Source organism: Temnothorax longispinosus, chromosome 6, assembly GCF_030848805.1.
Source record: "Temnothorax longispinosus isolate EJ_2023e chromosome 6, Tlon_JGU_v1, whole genome shotgun sequence".
Lineage (NCBI taxonomy): Eukaryota > Metazoa > Arthropoda > Insecta > Hymenoptera > Formicidae > Temnothorax > Temnothorax longispinosus.
The window spans coordinates 19,741,783-19,761,582 of NC_092363.1; the positions used below are offsets into that span (position 1 = coordinate 19,741,783).

At 33.8% G+C, this 19,800-nt stretch overlaps 1 protein-coding gene across 1 annotated transcript in view; it reads left to right on the forward strand.

The window, feature by feature from the left end:
* Window positions 1–3,424: 3,424 nt before the first annotated feature.
* The window catches only part of LOC139814276 (alkaline phosphatase), a 172,638-nt gene continuing 156,262 nt past the window's right edge, over window positions 3,425–19,800 (forward strand). Inside the window, exon 1 of the mRNA XM_071780425.1 lies at window positions 3,425–5,459. Coding sequence (XP_071636526.1) covers window positions 5,372–5,459 — 88 coding nt within the window. The 5' untranslated portion in view covers window positions 3,425–5,371. The remainder of the gene's footprint in view (window positions 5,460–19,800) is intronic.

A 19,800-nucleotide genomic window follows, 5' to 3' on the forward strand; every position in this document is an offset into this window, starting at 1 on the left:
TGCAAGCGCAGCTGGCGCGTTTTATACCTTTTTCTCGCGATACTTACGCGGTAACCACATGTAACGAGCGAATTCAACGACCAGGCGAGTCGGTATGCTGGCGGCCGAGCTCTGGAATTTAAAGGTAGTCCTTCGTTTGAGCGGGGATAATTAAACGTCTATCGGAAATTCGTCGGTACGGCCAACGGTCTAACCGACGAGAGGTGATTGAACTACTCGGCTTGTCCTCTCTCCCTCTCCCTCCCTCTCTCTCTCTCTTTCTCTTACTCACTCACTCACTCTTGCTCTCTCTTTTTCTCGCTTTCTCCATCTCTTTCTTGTTCGCTATCCAGAGTCACAGGTGTCTGGAAACGGCAGCTCCATTCTATCATCGCATGGCCAAAGTACTTCCCCGAGTGTTCCGAGGCTCATCGTCGTGTACTTAATTAATCACGCGGCGTCACTGATACCCGTCGCTAAGTCCCGCCCGCGGTTTCACCGTGCTTTTTTTTAAACGCGCGAAATGCAAATCTGTTCCTGACTTGCATTTGTCATCGACGGCGCGCACTCGGCTGCGTCTTTTGATCGATTTCTTAACTTTTCCGGGCAAGGATATGATGGTTTTCATAATTGAACCGCGCGTTTAACATCCATTCGTATCTCTCTCCAGCACAAGTATACATTATAAAGACCAGTGCGTGTATTGTATGTTAAATAAGTGCGTAGAGTTGATATTCAACTTTTAAAATGATAAAATTTGATAAAAAATTATTATTTTCGTGTTTCTGGACATTGACGCGAGAAATAACGTCTCTGAATTATATTGTTACTTTATTAACATTCAGCTTATCGAAACTAAAAATTATTCTGTAATTGTAGACGATAATGAAACAAACATATTAGATTTTTCTTGACGATTCTGTATTAGAATTCCTAAGTGCTAATTTCGCTAGAACATCTAAATCGTAAAGTACACTTTATCCATATGAGATCGAATAATTTATTGTCGTATAATTGCATTAATATTTCCGGCGAATTATTTATTTCTAGGCATTCACATAATCAGAATTTCTCTATGTCGATAAGGTTGAATAGTGGCGAATAATCGATAGGGAAAAATCGTGACAGCCCAGATTTACTATCGTAAAAGATAGTAAGTGCCTGTTAATCTTTCGAAGAATCTAAGACCGGCGCGGCGGCCAAAGAAAGAAAAATTCGTAAAAAGTTCTATATGTCACCTTTAGTGCTAGTAAACAACGTACGCAAGTAAAGGATGCGCTTTCTTCTTCAGATTTTCTTCATTCATACCGAGAATATGCCGAATGTCGCGAATTTTTTCTCCCAGATACAAATTCCCTGAATTTTAGACGTTAACAATTCTGGCTTTCGATAACAATTCAGATTCTTTTGTTTTTAAGATAAAAATTATATGGAATAAATGAAATTAAAGTTTAATTGGAATTAAACTTCAATTAATGGCATTCAGTTCAAGCTCGTGACATAATTATTTGTGAGAGATCATTACGTTTTATGAAAATTTTTTGTTACATTGCAGTAGCCAGACAATAATTTCATATAGTCTTGGATTTAAGATTGTTTCTACGCAGTAAAGAATAAGATTCACTGCACTAAAAATGTTTATTGTTAAAAAATAACATTATATACATTTATAATTCTGTTTTATTTAGTATACGTTCTTACTATAATTAAAATGCAATCGTTATGATCCCGCGCGACTAATCAAGGATTGTCATAGTAATCCTTGAAATTGTAATTGTAAAAATTAAATAAAAAAGTCACGTTACAAAAATTGCAAATTTTATGACATATGCCATAGCGCGAATAAAGAATTTGATTGCGAAAGAAAGCTTTTCTTATGTAAAGAAAATTTTATAATCGAGTCATTCATTTATAACTGAAATGAAAATAAAATATTGTGCAGTTTTATTTATAACATAATTATTACAATTATTCAATTAAATTGACATAGCTTTTGTGAAATTTTCATTGACTTTTGCGTGCTCTTTCCAATATCACTACGATGGATAAGAGGTTCACTTTGGAGCTTTTCCAATTTCTTCGGAAAACAATTTCCAAAGTTGCTATCTTGGAATGCTTGATGGATATATGGAATGTCCTAGGCGCTATCACTATCCGCAATAAATACTAGAGATCAAATTAAGAAAAATAACATTTCTTTTAACATCTGATCAGTAATTATAAAATTACGAGTGATTGAGACCTATAAAATAATTTTATTACATAATGTTTTTGACACGTTTTATTAAGTAATGTTATGAAATAATTTATTTATTAGTAAATGGATTTTAATAGATTCTTTATGTGTACTTTAACTATAACTTATTGCTAAAGATTATTGCTATTTATCGTTGAAATTAATTAAAAGTACATAAGTGTACACAAGTGTACATATGTATGTGAAGAAATATTGTGCTCAATCTAGTTTTTGCACACATTTTGAATTTAGAAATATAAAATAAAATGGAACAAACATTTCTTTAATATTTATACGGCTTAAAAAAAAAACGTTGCTATTCGTATACATACGTATGTAGGCGACAAAATACATATTGGGAGAGCAAAATTTACTACAAGAAAAAAAAATAGAAATCGATAACTTTTACAAATAGTTCTAAATTTATCAGAGAATTAGTGACCGAATAAAGGGGATCCGATATGATGTATTAAAGATAAAATTATCATGAATAAACACGAGATGAATGAGTGGGATGACTGACAGTGATATAGTAACAGAGAAATTATGTGAACATAATCTCACAATTTTTCATTATAGTAGACAAGTAAAAAAATTGGTATCATATATCAAGAGTATATATATATTCTCTTGATATTATATAAGGAATAATTTACTAATTAACAATTTATTTTAAGATTTTTCTGCATCCAGATTAAAAATGGGTATATTATTCTTAATTCTTACATCTCCTTTTTTTTTAATATTTGAAGTCACATAATACGATTACATATTATTAATATATAGAGTGGCAAGGAAATCGTAATACAACTGCTGAAAAGATAGATTGTATCATAATAGAAAATAAAAGTAGGTATTGACAAAGTATTGTCGTATTGGCAAGAACCGAAGTAATCTCGCTATAAATCATCGATTATAAACCACTTTTCCCTCTTTTGTTAATATACATCCTCTCTTCATTGTTCGTCTGATATAGGAAAAGAGATTGTAAGGTTTCATTTACACAGTACTCTCGTCTACGCCGGGCGCGTGTAGAATTAAATGTCGTTCCTTTATTTATCGGGGCGGGATACCTAGATTGGGTGAATTTCGCAATGTGCGACGGTGGTTGCGCCCAGGTCGCTGTGGCGTTTAGCAGCGCGGATGCGAATCATTCGGGCTGGCACGGCTGGCGTCGTCGCAGCTCGGCCGGCGCACCGAAAGCGAGAGAGAACGGCGGGTCCGATGATACGCTCGCGCCACTGCGCCCGCGTCCGCCCGTACGCGCGCCAGTATCCCTGTCGGTCCCGTGTCACGCCAAGCTCACTTCACCCTCACACCGTTCCTCGTGGTAATCGTACCGTGCGCGGACCGAGGATCTACGTGTGACAGTCGATCAACGACAGGCAGAATTTTCGCGGCGGTGACGGGTGAAAAACCGACGGATGACTGGTGATCCTCCCGGATGAACGGTGTGATCGCGCGATCGAAGTAGATAACAACGAGCTCTTGAGTGATCGAACTTCGGTATCAGCGACGACAAACAATACACGTTCGGTGGACTTTGCTTGAAAATTGTCGGAGATTGAAGGGATCGAAGGATTTTGCTGGAATTCGAAAAATGTGAACGATCAAAGAGGGGAGTGAATGGAGAACGTAGAGAAGAGCACTCCTTGTGCTCCGCCTTGAAACTGATTAATCGAGCTCGGAATAGAAGAGGAAAGGGTGACAAAGTTTTCGCGATATCCTGCGACGAGTTAATGACGAGTTATGGGGCACGCGAGTTGTTGGGAAATCGTGATTATTGCGATTGCTTGTGTTCCGACACGCCTGTAAATACTCACGTTCATCAGGTACAGGTGAAGAAGTGGCGGCTTTGAAGTTTTCGTAGTACTCCGTCTACGGATAACGAATTTTCGGTTAACGGTTGCTCTCCTCTCGCTTTGAGAGAAAGCTCTGATTATACGGAGGGTGCGGAGGGCAAAGTCGGTGATTTATAGTGAAAAAGAAGAACTGCGACAGACTCTTCGAAGATGTGAGAAAAACGAAAACTTAGACGTTCGTCCGCGTAATAGTCATCTAACTATATATCGAACTTCAGGCACGTTAATCGACTTGAACTTTATTGACAGGTATCAATTTAGTTTCCTCGTCAGTGACATGCGTAAAGAGATATGGAGTTTTATTTACTTTTAACAGATATTTTCTATAAAAAGCAAAGAACTTTTATAATTAGAGGCTAAATTACACTGGCAGTTTTATCTATAACTTCGGATCACTGATTTTTACTGTTTCCTTCTACATTATATTTCTACTTATAATATACATACAGAGAAAGAAAAAGGATTCAGTCAGTTGAATATTACGTTATGCATAGTGCAACGAGGGACAACCAAAAGTCTTTATTTTTAAGAACTTAAATCGATGAGACAAACATATGTTACTCTGATGAACGATTTTGAAAAACCTGCAGCATCGCGACGTATATTTGACGCCTGGATAATTGCACGTCGGATCGATCTCTCGTTGGATCTCGCAGTCGATGGGACTCGGCCGACGAGCGAGCGTGAAAAAACGATTAGTGGATCGTCCGTTCGCATCGTGTTCGGCCACCATGCCGAACGGTGCACTCCTACAACGAGGGTTACTCGCGGTTGCGAGCTGCCGCGAACCGGGTCGCCGAGAGTTCCCGCCACGCGAGACAAATCGCGTCGACGCGCCAGAAGCGCCCGCTTCCTTGACGCTCTACCCTTTATTCGATGCTCGCCGCTTGCTGTATCCTAGGTAGACGACGCTGAGCGCGCATTTTTGTCGATCCTATATCACGCGATCGAACGCGCCGGACACGTTACAGATAAGTACGGGATACGAAAACGAATGGTGAGACGTAGAAGACGAAGGATGGCGAGTTCCGCGAAGAAATGCGAGAAGAGTGACGGGATGCAGGGATAAGAGAGGCGCGCATTCGCGCACGGTGAGATACTGGACGCACTTGAAGAGGGTAATACAGTGAGATAAGGGTACTCTGATCTCTCGTGAGTGCGTCGCCGAGTTACTCGAGCCGGTAATTTTCACGGTGAATCCCGGCTTGTGTATAGCAAAGAACTGTGAAGAGGGGCATGAGGAAGAAGCGTACGGCGGATAGCACGTAGCGACTGGCCCCTTCTCGTTTCGGAGATGCGGCGCTATCCATTGCATATCAACGTCGCCCTCACCATCGTGCTATTGGCGATTTGTGCAACCGTTGTGCGGGCTGGCAAGCGAGGTAATGGTTATCGAATATGTCCCCCTATTTCGTAAGGTCTACCGTGTTCTCGCGATTGGGACAGTAACATCATAAAAGCATTAAAAAGTACCTAGTGTATGTAAACGCGAAATGAGAAAAACGAGAGAAGCACGCGAAAGAAGGAGTGATTGTGCAACCTCTCTTTCTACAGAAAGCATTGGTACTTTTCGTTTATTTGCATTATTTTGGAAAACCTAATTTAACGATTATAAGAACAATTTTATTTATTTTTACTTTAATTTTTCGATAAATTTTGAAAGTTAGACAATAAACCTACACGTTTTGCATAACTGTGATCCATATATTATTACAAATATTTAATTAAATTCTCCCGTTACTATGTTTTTATCAAAATATTGGGTAAAAAAAATGGGTCAAAAACGTTTTACAAAATAAATATTATTTTGAATCAAACTACATGCTTCTAAATAAAAATCGTACGGTCGATCAGAAAGATTTTCGATCTAAAATAGGATTTTAAATAAATCTTTAAATGGAACTGTATCTGTCCAGATGTGTCACACCTCGCGCGAATCTCATTATTATTATTCCAAAAGAATAGTAGCTTTGTATGGAATATCGATCAGGAAAACAATTTCGCCAGTGGAAGGTATCTTATGGCCAGAAAACGGCTTTTCATGGTCTGCAGGTGAATATAGTTCCGCGATTCTTGGCAGGCACAATGGACGCGCGTATTGTATCGTCGATTCGTTATCCTTACATTTCCGATTGAGATGGTTTTCGGTATGCTTGCCAGAGCAGGATTCTTCCCCTGCTGCGGCATTGCCTCCGTAACGACACAGTTTGCCTGAAGTAGAGAATAGCTAAACTGCCACAAATACCGTATTTTGTGAGCTATACTATTCTGATCTATTAACTCGATCTAGATATTTTTAACCACGCAAGGCGGAATAATTCGAATAAAGAAAGATAACGACGAGTGATATATTACAATTTTTTCTAGAATACGAACTCAATAAAACATTACATTTACAGTAATATATTATATATGACGTACAAAAACCTTTATAAGAAAAAATTCTTCCGATTACGTCACTCTAATATTTTTATACACAGAATAATGAAAAGAACCGATTTACGCTAAAAAATGTATATGATTCTATGTATTTAAAAAATGCAGTTGCATTTTGCAAGTGCATCGGTGTATCAAAAAAATATAATTATAGAATAATAGATCACATTAAATAGTGAAAGATTTTTCTGTACCTATCATTTTTTTTATTTTGACTTAAAAAGAAGCTATAACCCAACTTAGTTACTAGAATCATCCTGTATATTAACTAATATACAATACGTTATAATGGCTAATCTTGATCGGACATTGCTGCTCTTAGACAAATGTGATGATATATTTCTCTTTAAGAAAATGTAACTTACAAAAACGACCATCCAGATGATATATCAAATTGTTAATTGTAATAATTTTAATAAAACTTGCACAATCAGAAATACCGTACGGTTAGATACATTTTAATATCACTGCAAAACTAAATAGCGTAAATGGCATAAATATTCAAAATTATATCATTGTTGAAATTACTCTCGAAATTATTCTTGTTTTAGAATATCCCTATTTGATATTAGCATAATAATATGTCATATATTTGCATTAATTTATAATAATTAGCTTTTCAAATTGCTGTATTAAAGAAATAGTTATTTATAACTATATAATTTGTAATTGTTTACATGAACGAACTAATTATTATTTATTTTATTCTCAGAAAGATTTACATTATTAATATCAATAGAATAATAATAAATATACTCGCTGATATGATTAATTAAGATTTAAATAAGCTTTAAATATTTTAACTTTAATTAATTATTTTAAATAGCGATCTTTCCGGATTTAATAATTGAAAATACTAATTACAAAAATATAATCAATAAAACAGGATTTATTTGCTTTGCAAGAAATAGATTTTGCTGTGTATATAGCTAATTAAAATTAAAACGTAAGGATTTAATCAATATTTAGATTTATGTATGAATAAAATGTTGTTTAACATATGTATTCTACTGCCATATAGTTTGAGAACCAGTTTATAAGAATATTCTTTATTTTCAATATTAAATGCTGTTTCGCTCGCTCGCAGTGATAACGTCCCACTGGGCTTGCAGAACTCTCTGTCAATTAATTGTTCTAACTGCAGGTTTAATGAACGTCACTTCGTCATCCCCATATCCTAAACCATGTTCAGACGATCTAGTTTAGTTTAGCGTATAATTTATGCATTCTGCACTACATAATGCGCGTTTGCAACTTGATCAAGCTTACCCGCTGTTGCTGTTTAATAGTATGTCTAAAGTATGCATAGTGTGTTGCTTAATATGCTTTAACCGAACAATTTATGTTTCCCCGTTGTGTTGATTATTTTCATAAACATAAACTATCGACGGTGCGCGAAAGTTCAATGTAATTCGATATTTATTTTAAAGCTATGTTTTTACCAATCTAATATATTTTTTGTTACGACAAGCACTAGAATTCGCTGTGCGAAATGGAAAAAGTTTGCCAGATTAGAATTAGGCGAAAAGTTTGCTTGTTTGTTGGACAGAATTGTTCGTGAGCATAAAGTGAAACGTGAGTGTAGGTTACTAATAGCAAAACGTTAAAAATTTTTCGGACGTTTATTCTACACATATGTATGTAGGTATTGTACATGGAGAAGCCTTATACAGAAAGATATTTAGACTAAGGTAAATATCCTTAAGTCCAGCAGCTTGTGCGCGACGCGGTGTACAAGTTTGATATCTAATAACAGTTTTCTTCGGAGACTCTCGAGTTCTTAGTAGAGTCAAAAGTTTTCACGTATCGGGGATACTTAATAAGTTGGACGATAATGCCCAAGTAATCCGATTTGCAATTTAATATGCGGCCAAAATATAGCCGCAATGTGCCGATAGACCGGAAACTTGTTGTTACTTGAAAATATCAAGTAAAAAATTTTAAAATAATTTTTACGGTATGGTGGAATTTTAATTAATAATTTTGTTATAAATCAAGTTTACCCAATAAAATAACTTATTGGGTAAACTTGATTAATATATATTGGTTATTGAATTGTAAATAGATATAAAATAAAATTAACAGAATATATGTATGCAAAACAGGTCAAATTTAGGAGATTATATTATTTAATTGTTTTTAATGTTAAAACATTAATAATTCTTAATTTACAAATAACATGAGATGTTTTATATTTAATTGTTTAACTCTTTTTTATTATATGATAAAACAGAACATATTATTAATTTGGTGATTTTTTTATTATATATTATTTTATTTTATATTTAAATATTATCTCTTTCTCTTTCTGTCTGTTTCTGTCTCTGTCTCTCTTTCAGCTAAAATTTCCGGAATATGTTTCTCTCGTGTATAGTCATTGAATGTCTATGTCGAGTTGCTTATTCCGCAGCAATGGCTGGTATAGATAGTCATAGTCCTATTTCAGTTGACAATACATAAGATTAGAACCAAAGTTTATAGTAAAAGCGTTTATTGGACTCGATAGTGAACGATTTAGATCAACGCCACGCTAACGTGCGAACAATGCATTGTCTGAACAGAATGTATTGTGTGGGCTTCTATTTCTCCATTCAAAGCCGCGGTGAATAAAAGCAAACATTTCCATTTAGACCAAGTGCTATGACAAACATTTACCACACAATGGTTAATTGCGAAAAAAACAGTATATGACATTTTATACTGTATACTGTATAGTTATAACATACACATTATACAAGTATTAGAAACATTGATCGGCTTCTAAAAATCATAAGAAATAATAGAATAACATTTTTATGGATTTAAATTTACACACACACAGGCAAATCTTTTTATATAAAATATATAAAATATAAATACCTATATATAAAAATTTCAATTAACATTTATAATAAGAAACATTTAAAATATATTATAATTTAACGTTATAAAAACTCGTATTTAAAAATAATGCATATTATTTTTGGTTCCATTTTTTTGTGCAATACAAAAATTGCTACAAAACATAGAGATATATTTTAAATAAAAGTTAAAAGTTTAAAATTTATATTTATATTCTCTTTTAATCTTATTATGGTATTAGAATACTACGTAAATAATTAGCATGTATATTATCAAATAAAATAGATATGTTACTGAAAGGAATAATAACGTTTCTATAACAATTATATAATATTTGTTTTCAAATTATTATAATTATCGATCGCTATAACATTCGCGCCAAAACGGGTAGATATGTCATCGTACCATAAGTATATCGCGTTAATTTATTATTAAATAAAATATAATTAAGTTTTCAGAAATAACACAGAATTTTATACGATATACATTTAGGCAACTCTTTATCTCTCATACAGAGCACATATATGCATGTGTTACGCAGTGAGCTAATTTAGTTACTTTTTATTACGAGTAACACATACAAGAGGGTTCGTTAAATAACGCTCTTTCAAGAGCGAATTACGCTGACATCTGTATCGTGGATATTTGAAATACCTATTAATATGGATTCTGTAAATATCGATTAGCTTTTCTAAAACGATCTTGCAATATCACACATTGAGTTTATATAATATTACGAATTTTGATGTTTGATTGTACTATACTACGGCTTCTTGATTTTTAAAGTTTAAAGCATTGGGCTTTAAATTAGTAGAAATCTAGTTTAGTTATACTTATTTACCTTTTTTTGTTTAAATCACTTTTAATTATAAATATGTTAAATATTTTAAATAAAGCTCAGATTGGAGTGTTTTGTCGTCGAAGAGCAATAGCAATTTTTTTTATCAGTCGATGGCATTTCCACTGAAAGGGCACTCGGTGAATTCCAGATATTCTGTATTAACGAGACTGTTATATGTTAATGGACGGCTACACAAAACAAGAATATAAGCATTAATATAAGCACTAGCACTATATTCTTATTAAATTAAAGTCTTGCATTTTTCGCGAATAATCCAGCTATTTTACGTTCTCTACGTTAACAGCGTTCATAAGTCTTCATTATACATAATATATTTCTTCTCCCGTTGATATCGCCAAAGCCCTTTACGTGTTTTTGACCATATTTGATCATGCCGGTATGCGCACTGTCGAGATTGCATTTGCAATCTACGCATCTACAGCTGCATAACGATAACATTTGTAATTGGAGCGAATCGCGGCAGTTGGCGAATACAATTGCGCGGTATCCTAAATGTAAAATGTTGCGCGACGTCGACTGCAGGGCGCGCATACAATTTGTGCGTTAGTTACACGCGCACGTTGCGCGAATACACCAAGTTGCAAAGTCCTCCTTATAGCAATCCGCAACATTATTATGTGAACGTGCGAGAGTACAGCCAATTCTCGTATGATATCGTGATCTATATAGTAGATGTAGATTTTGTTCAAATTTGCATTAGCCTATATGCATAACGATGTCAATTTCAATTTGAGAGCGTTTCGCGTTACCTTTCAAATTCAGACGTTTTAAAAACAGATGGATTTTTAAATACACATTTATATCAAGAACTTTCAAGCGTAATTTATTCCTTGAATTAAAATCTCTATCAATGTCAGGTAAATTTCATTGTTAAAATTTTGCTAAAATGAACTTAATTCGCGCTTAAGTGGAATATGAGGTTTTATTTACTCGCGGTCCCGAAATATAATTCGCCAAAATCGCTTAATCTTTGACGTAATATCGCAGTAATGAGAGCGCCTGCAAAATTTCCCCCAAAAAGACTGTCCATTTATAATATGGGGGTGAATTTCAATTAAAACAAAATGGATTAAAAATTGAAATTAATGACATAAATTTATGGACGTAAGGTATACTCTTTTTTTTAAAGGAGAAACGGGGCTGAAAATTTGAACGTATGCTGTATTTTTTGTTATTTTAGATATGCTGAGGTCCTAATACGTTTCCAGTTGTGTGCGTGTGTCACTTGTGAATTTTTATCTTTATACTTCTTTCCAATCTTTCGCGTTAGCAGAAATCTTGTTTTTCTCAATTTTCCGCTCTTTTTCCTCGATCGTTCGAGACATACGTAATCGTTATTCGGAGCAAAAAGATCGTTACCGGTAATAGGGCAGAACCTTGCTTTATCTAGTCGCTTCCTGCCGGTAAAACTCAGTTTTCGTCCGAATACGGAGGACAGTTGCAAGGATTCGAGCAACCGCGTACAATGCTTGGGATAATTACACGGCCGGGGCTGTCAGTTGTTCGCGTAATCGTGCATCACGTGTGGCTTTGCTGCTGATGCTGACGTCCGTATTACCAGCGGAAATGTCCGGGGAATTACTGATGAATTGACTTAACTATTAAACGCATCATGTACCATATTTGACGTACTACTGTCACGCGAATCTCAACATTCTGCAAAATCATTACGTTTTTCACACAAACGATAAGAATAATCTTGAATCGATCTTTTGTTTGATCGTTATTTAGTATTGGCGCAAGATCCGATGTCGTTCCATTTACACGAAGTTATGTTACGTACAGTCTGTAGCCACTAACAAGCTTAATGTTACATCTATGCGGTTAGCTCACTTAATTGGTATGTATCAGAATCGGCCAGGGCTTCAACTAAGTTGAATACAAACTGGTCTTGAGTAACGGCTCGTTCCAAGAGTTTGACCGTTTGAGCGTATATTCATATTGTATACCAGACGTTCGCGCTGATGATATACGGCGCAAGCGGAAAGCGTTATTTCACAGTGGGTTCCGTTAAACGCGATCAGCCCTAGCGTACGAACAATACTGACGCTCAAATTTAGTCCTTTGTAACGTTATATATTTAAATCATTTTCGTGACGTTAGGATCGCAAAATTCGTTAATAATGGGATGCAGGACGTCTCAAGAAGTTCGACCGCAGAATTTAAACTTTGCCTTCTAGGGAGTTTTTACAATACCGTCTTTCAAATACGGTAAACGTATCTGAATTATATAGATACGTTTACCATCTACATTCACATTATCGGTTGAAAGGCGAAACTGCGCATGCACATCGTTCACCATAACGAAGTTCCTAATGTGATTTTATAGATGGTGAACGTATCTATACAAATCAGGTACGTTTACCGTATCTGAGAAAGATGGTATTGCAAAAACTTCCTATTCAAAGATATTAATTTTAACGTAATGATTCTCTTCTCCTATTTTCTATATGCTCGTATATATATCTTAAATAAACAACGAGAACAAGTAACATGAAATCATTCGAAACGAATTTTTAATAAGTGGTTTACTGATAGATTTCTCGTCACTAATTGTGGCATATTGCTTTCACATCTTTATTTTTCAAAATTTTTGTGACATCAAGTCAGTTAAGATTAACATAAATATGTATGTTACGTAAGTAAAAAAGAATCGAATTTAATGAAAATTAGTCGTTATACGTGAATACAAAAATAAAAGATGTTGACATAAAAAAATATATTAAAATTTTATTAATATGTTAGAGTGAAAATGTCGATTCTCTCTCTCTCTCTCTCTCTCTCTCTCTCTCTCTCGAAAAATCTTTAGTGTTAGTGTATAGTGAATATTACTGTAGTGAATTATCGTGAATATTACTGTATACAATATGTATATAACAAGCTAGGCTTTAATTACTCCATGTCCTTTGATATGGACACTCAATACTTAGTTATTACTAATTACATGGTATCTAACGTTTAATTTCCACATTGCATCATATACGAGAGTGCTAGTAAAGACACTCAGACACAATGGTCATCAATTAGCTCATGTATTGTACAAACGTGGTACTTGGGAAGTAATTACGATTGACTGGCAACACATTCAAGTGACCAGATTAAAGCCGTATAGACTAGATGCTCGAACGTTAAAGACTTCATAAGTACCAATGCAACAATCTTGATGAAACAATCTCGTTTCTTCGTCCAGCGATTTTCTCTTGAATATTTTGAAAAAAGCTCTGCAAATCTTTTTAGATACAGACATTAAGCACGCGTTTGTTAGATGTACTTTTTCACATTTTTGCTTTCCTTCTTTCTTCCTATTTTCAATGAGATATATACATACTCGTACTTTTGAGATAAAAGAAATAATGCAAATGCGGAAGATGTCACTAAAATAAAAGAACTTATTTGTCACGTGCGCAATTTATGGGCTAGTGTGCCCGATACATTATCCATCATGTCCACGGCTTAGCGATAGCCGGTGCTATCCTGCGCTTTTATGCATCCGACAAATGGAGTATAACCATACGGTCGGTAAATCAAAGGGAAATTACAATTGGAATTTTATATTGCACGAGTAACGAATATGAATTATTCCTTGACTACGTGATTTTGAGAATGGCGCGCATCGTCATGAAAATCACAAACTGTCGGGCTCGCGCGTTAAATATTGAAACAATAATTTACAGTGGCGCACGAGCGAGTGAAATTTTGTAACGCCATCCGGAAAATAACATACGAGTTTTCCGCCTAGTCACGATGCAGCGCGCTATCTCCTATCGCGATAATAATTGGATCGAACTCGAGAAGATGGGATTATTGAGTAAATCGACTGTCTTTCGATGACGACAATTGAATCTTTTTGTATTGCATCTAGTGCTCTCACTAAAATATTCGCTTTTAATGTTTTTTTTTTGATATTCCGGTGAACGTATTCTAAAAAAAATATTTTATGTTGGATTTATACATATATTGAGTCATATTATACGTTTTTCATATATTTTTCAGTAGAGAAAAAACGGAAAAACGGACGTTTCGTTCGCTGAAAAATTCGTGATTCAGAACTTCGTAATAAAATGACACGTATCTGAATAGTGAGTTTTATTTTAAATCCAAAACCATCGTTAACAAGACCTAATTTAAAAATTTACGTTATAACAAGCTAGATTTCAGCGTTTCACGGTTGATTAACTATGCGAATTTTAAATTATAAAGTTTGTTCGTAAAAGATAATTATTTTTTAGAAAAATATGTGCAGGCATAATAAGAACCTAGTATCGTTAAAATTATAAATTTATATATAGATTTTCTATATATATATATACATATATATAAATTTATGTATATGTGATAGAGCAACTCTTTTCTATATGCATATAAAGAACTGCTATTTACGTTGTACTATTCATGTCAAACTTCGATTTAACATACTGCAGACTAAATCATGAAAGAGTTATATAAATCCACACGGCAACTCTCCAACACGCAGCAATCTCGTGCACTATATTCGGTCACGTTTGGAGTTTAGCGGACCTTTTCCGCCACTGTACCGCTTATCAGACTTCGCGGTTTATGCGCCCCTATTGGAGCCACCGCCAGGATGAAAAGAGGTGCCACGGCGAGAGACGGAAGTAACGTTACGTAAATCGCCCAGTTGGGGGTAACTTAAGTCCCACTTATCTCGCGCCGCTTAAAGTTTTCTTCGGAGCGCCTTCGTACCGCGCATTAAAATTCGAAGTCCGCGACTCCAATACAGAATTCTTCGACCGTGTCTCTCTTTCTCATTGTAGAACATGAGAGCTTATAATGCTTCCGCGTAATGATCTTTCAAATAAAATGCTTTGACACAGTTTGGCTGCTCGGATCGAACGAATAAGTGAAGGTTATTGCTTTTGTTTTTTTAAAATCGCAATTATTAAGATTGCATGGTAGTCGATTTAGTTATTAATATGGTGATATCAGAAAAATGAAATGTAGCAAAAATATTTTTACTCATAGAGAAACGTATAAAAAAGAATAACGTCTGAAAAAGAATTTAGAATAAAGTTTAAATTTTAGAAGTAATATATTACGGTTTGGTTTAAGCTTGAAAATCCGCGAAAGTAGAGAAATCTTTTATATTAATATGACAAGATAGGTGCAATATATTCTTCCTAAATACATTTTTCATATACTGCAGCGAAATAAAAACGGATGAAGGTTTTAGTTTTAAGTCCTCATTTCTTTTTATAATTATATAAGTTTTTCACATCCTGTTTTTAACGTAATGAATACGCTCATACAGTTAAATCGAGAATTATGTCACAAATTGTATTTTGGTATCTCTGTCGTATAATCTATGCACTCTATATATGGTTTTTCTGTCGCAATAGTTCTTTTTTATTTGGCCGCAGGGAAGAGCAGTAAACCCGAAAAGGTAAAATTATTTTCTCATGACACCGACTCTGAGTCCACGTTCTTACTTTACTGGCTGATTGTACGTGCAGGTATTTTCGGGGCAGCTTATCGGGTACCGCAAAGTGTTGCTAAGAAAAAAGCAAAGAATAATAAAAATCGTGTTTATGAGGTTAAATGTATTGCGCAGAAGTTGGTGTGCGTTGACTAGTTTTGGTTTGCAAATATCGCGCTGTTACGCTGTTGCGTTGTTGGTAAAGTTGGCAGCATTCCGCGCGCGACACGCTTATCTGAGAATATACATTTAGAGTTGATAAAAAGAGTTATTCAATTTCTCCGTATAATCTGTATTTTAAGCGAAACTATTCTGAATATGCTTTCAGACATGATGGAAATTCCAACTTTTACACACGCGTGATAACGAACAGAACGAACAGAGCGAACGAAACTTGATCTTGTTCAAATAGATTGGAGTTTCCCATTTATCTTTTGTGCAGCCATTTTTCGATTTCTCTAAGCTTTTGTTTCGCGCAGCGCGTTTCTAATGATATTCAATAATCGTATTTCCTGTGTAAGTGGTATCTAGATTGATTTTGAATCCAGTAAACTTGGCTGAATCGTTGGCATAATTGTTAGAAAATGTTGGAAAGCTCTGTCGGAATTTTGCTCAATTAGAGTTACTCTGGCTGTGATTTCGATCATCTCAACTTAGCTAATTAAATTTGAGTGATTGTGAAATTATGGAGATTATCTAAATTTCGTTACTCGCCAATCACCGAAACCACAGAACTCATTATAGTGAATCCGTATCTTATGTATTTAAATCACGTTTTGAATCATTCATCTCTCACGTGGTTCGTTATATGGAAAATAACTTCATTTATATGCGATGTAATTCTATTGCTACCACACGACAAATTATATCACCCTTCGGTATAATTTTGCTAGCCGCAAATATTGGATAATTTTGCTCGGCTAACTTTGTTTTATGTTCGAAGATTGGCTTTAACAATTAGCTGTTTAATAACGCAGTCATTGGTAAACGTACCTCCAAACTGAGTATGTAAATAAAATTACAATAAATTTAGATGAAGCATTCCATCTTCTTATTTACATTTCTCGCAGATAAACTTTCTCAGGATACACAAAGGAAGTTTTAGAATTATATTAATATACATGTATATAGATTTTTTTATATAGAACCGTTTTTATATACAACTTTGGCATATTAAAGTATTAAAGTACTAAATCTTAAAAATTTAGAAATATTTATATTGAGTGAGTGTAACATACATAGGCTTTAAGTATTTAATTTTTAAGATTTAGTATTTTGATAATGAAGTATTAAATCAACTCGTAAGTAATATGAAGCTTTTTTAAGCTTAATTTTTCAAGATGAGCAACAAAGAGTTTATAAGTTTTCTAAAATTGTCGAAAACCCTATAATTTTTAATTACTCGTAATTGATTGATACTTATAATTATTTAAGTCTGTTTAATAATGGAAATTTAAATATCGCACAGACTAAAGAACTTGTAAATAAATATGAATAGACTAGTTTTGTGATATTCTTTATATTTCTTAGTGAATCTAAAGTTAATTGCTTTTTCTTTTGTGTCATTGCTTTCTATTGAAAGTAGATATCCAATAAGTTAATCGTTTATAGACTTGTCCAATAGACTTTTACTGTAATAGTCAGTGAACATGAGATATTGATTTTTATCGAATATATTGTGGCAATACTGTATTGGTACTTATAAGAAACTATTTGTTTCTATGTGAAAGATTATGATTTCCAACATTAAGAATTCTTTTTTCTCTTTGACCTAATTGATTTTATACATTACACATTCTCATTTTTTAGTAAATGGACGGTTTAATCTTTTAAATTAACATTTTAAAAAATTAAAATAAATGACCCATATGGACGCACTAGAATATGAAACATGAATTTTATACAGTGTTCAAAATAGAATTGCTCGTCCCAAATTTTTCCGATTCGCTTATATTTTGCACAGATTTGGTTAGGTTATAAATAGACCTCGTGAATCTCGGTTGAATTCTTGCTTTTTATTTTGCACGATGGATCAAGTGACTAAGATTATCAGGTGATTTCTTCCATGGATATAAATCGCTTAATAACTAAAGTACAATTTTAGCTGAACTTAATTATCTTCATCCCGTATATATATCTGTGTCTATATCTATATCTCTCTAGCTTTCTATCATTATTCTCTTATTTCCGTTTTTTCCTATTATATTCCTTCTTTTTTCTTCTCTCTCTCTCTCTCTCTCTCTCTCTCTCACTCGGTTTCTTGATGTATCTATGTATGTCTCTTCCTTTCTCTTTTCCTGTATTCTTCTTTAGCTGTTGGACTGTACCTTTCTATTTCTCGTTCTACATCTGAGCAGCCGCAACGTCGTTACAACCTTCATAAAACTTTGTGAGCGTGCGAAGTTTCTGCGAACTTTGAAATTTATTCGCACCTAGTTTATTGGCATCGCGCGAGAGGATCGGCAGTCGTAAACGTTATCGTGCAGCAGCCGGCATTCGATCCTACGACGTTACGAGGAAAAGTGAATCTTTCAAACTGATCAGTGCGTCAAGCTCGAATTCGATTGATACGATTTTAATAACAAGGGCGCAATTTAAACATCGTGAAGTAGATATCGATAAGACAAAAAAGCAGGATATAGATGAACGATCTGTCACTAATGTCCTTTAATTTTCGGTAATAGTTGATTAATGGAGACGAATGAGATGAATAAAAGTAAATGTCTTATGCTCGAGAAATATAAAGTTTTTATAGTTTTATAATATATTGATTTTCCTGAATTGTGCTTTTCCTGTTACAATTTTGTTAATTTATACATATGTTATACATATATACATATATTAAAGTTTCGAAAAAAGTATGATTTTCTTATATTAATAGTCTTAAATTTCTCGCTTTTTAGTTTTATGAATAAATGTGCTTTGAAAGTTACGCTACAGTAGGACTTTAATTTCACGTTCAACTTTTATACGATGTTTGATGGCAAAAAGTAGAAAATTTTACTGCAAAATGTACTCAGGATCAAAGTGTAAATCTATTCATTCTGTTAATAAATAAATCGAGTTAAAACTTGATATTTTCTGAATGGGTCTACACTCATTTTTATTTATACCGATGATCATTCATGCGTATGAAAAGTGCTCGCGTGCTCAACGGCACGATGCATAAGAAATACAATCTCACGAGTAAACCGAAAAACTTTATTGTTGCATTTTTATTCTGTTTCACGATGGTGTCCCGCGATCATAAATATCCTTTCGTATACGTTACAAGCTCGGGAAAAGGGCACGAATATTTCATAGTGCGAAATATACGGATTTAAATGGTAACTGCATCTGTTGCTGAACTATGATCACTAAATCAATGAATATATCAAACATTTGTTTTTACGTAGATTGGGCAGTTTGACCGATACCTATTTAGATCCACTTTTGGATATTTTACAAAAGAAAAAATATGTATAATTAATGTTAAAAACATAAATAACTTATTTGATGTGTATGGTCGGCTTTTATAAATGTGCGAGAATAGGGTATTCAAAAAGTTGACGGCAAATTTTGTCAAAATCGGTTTATTGAATAATAGCAATCATAAAATTTCTACAACGTATACGATAGAACAATTATTTTTTTCTTAATTATACTTTTATACTTTTAAACATTATGAAAAAGCTTGTTAGCAGGAAACAATGTAAAAAAGCTCGGATAAGTTCACAACTTGTTTGCTGATTTTGCGTTGTGAATTATCATGGTTTGAAAGCACTTTTTGAAAAATGAGTGACCTGCAGTTGCATGCAATTTATCTGTATGTATTTTCCATTAAATATTTTAAAGGTACAACAAAGTTTCATTAGAAAGAACGTATTTCTGAATCAGTTATTTGAATTTTTTCTTTTTTATTTGATGAGCTTGTTTTAAACGCTCTATAATTTTTATCAGAAATCAAATAATTATTCTGTTTATAATTTCATGTGTCCTAATGTAAAAAATATTTTATGCGTTTGTAAAATTATTTTATGTGTAATGTAATATAAAAATAGTTGTAATTTATAAAATAATATATGATGAATTTATAAAATAATAATTTATAAAATATGTGTTATAAAAAAACAAGATTACGCATGTATTTATTTTAATATAAAATATAAAT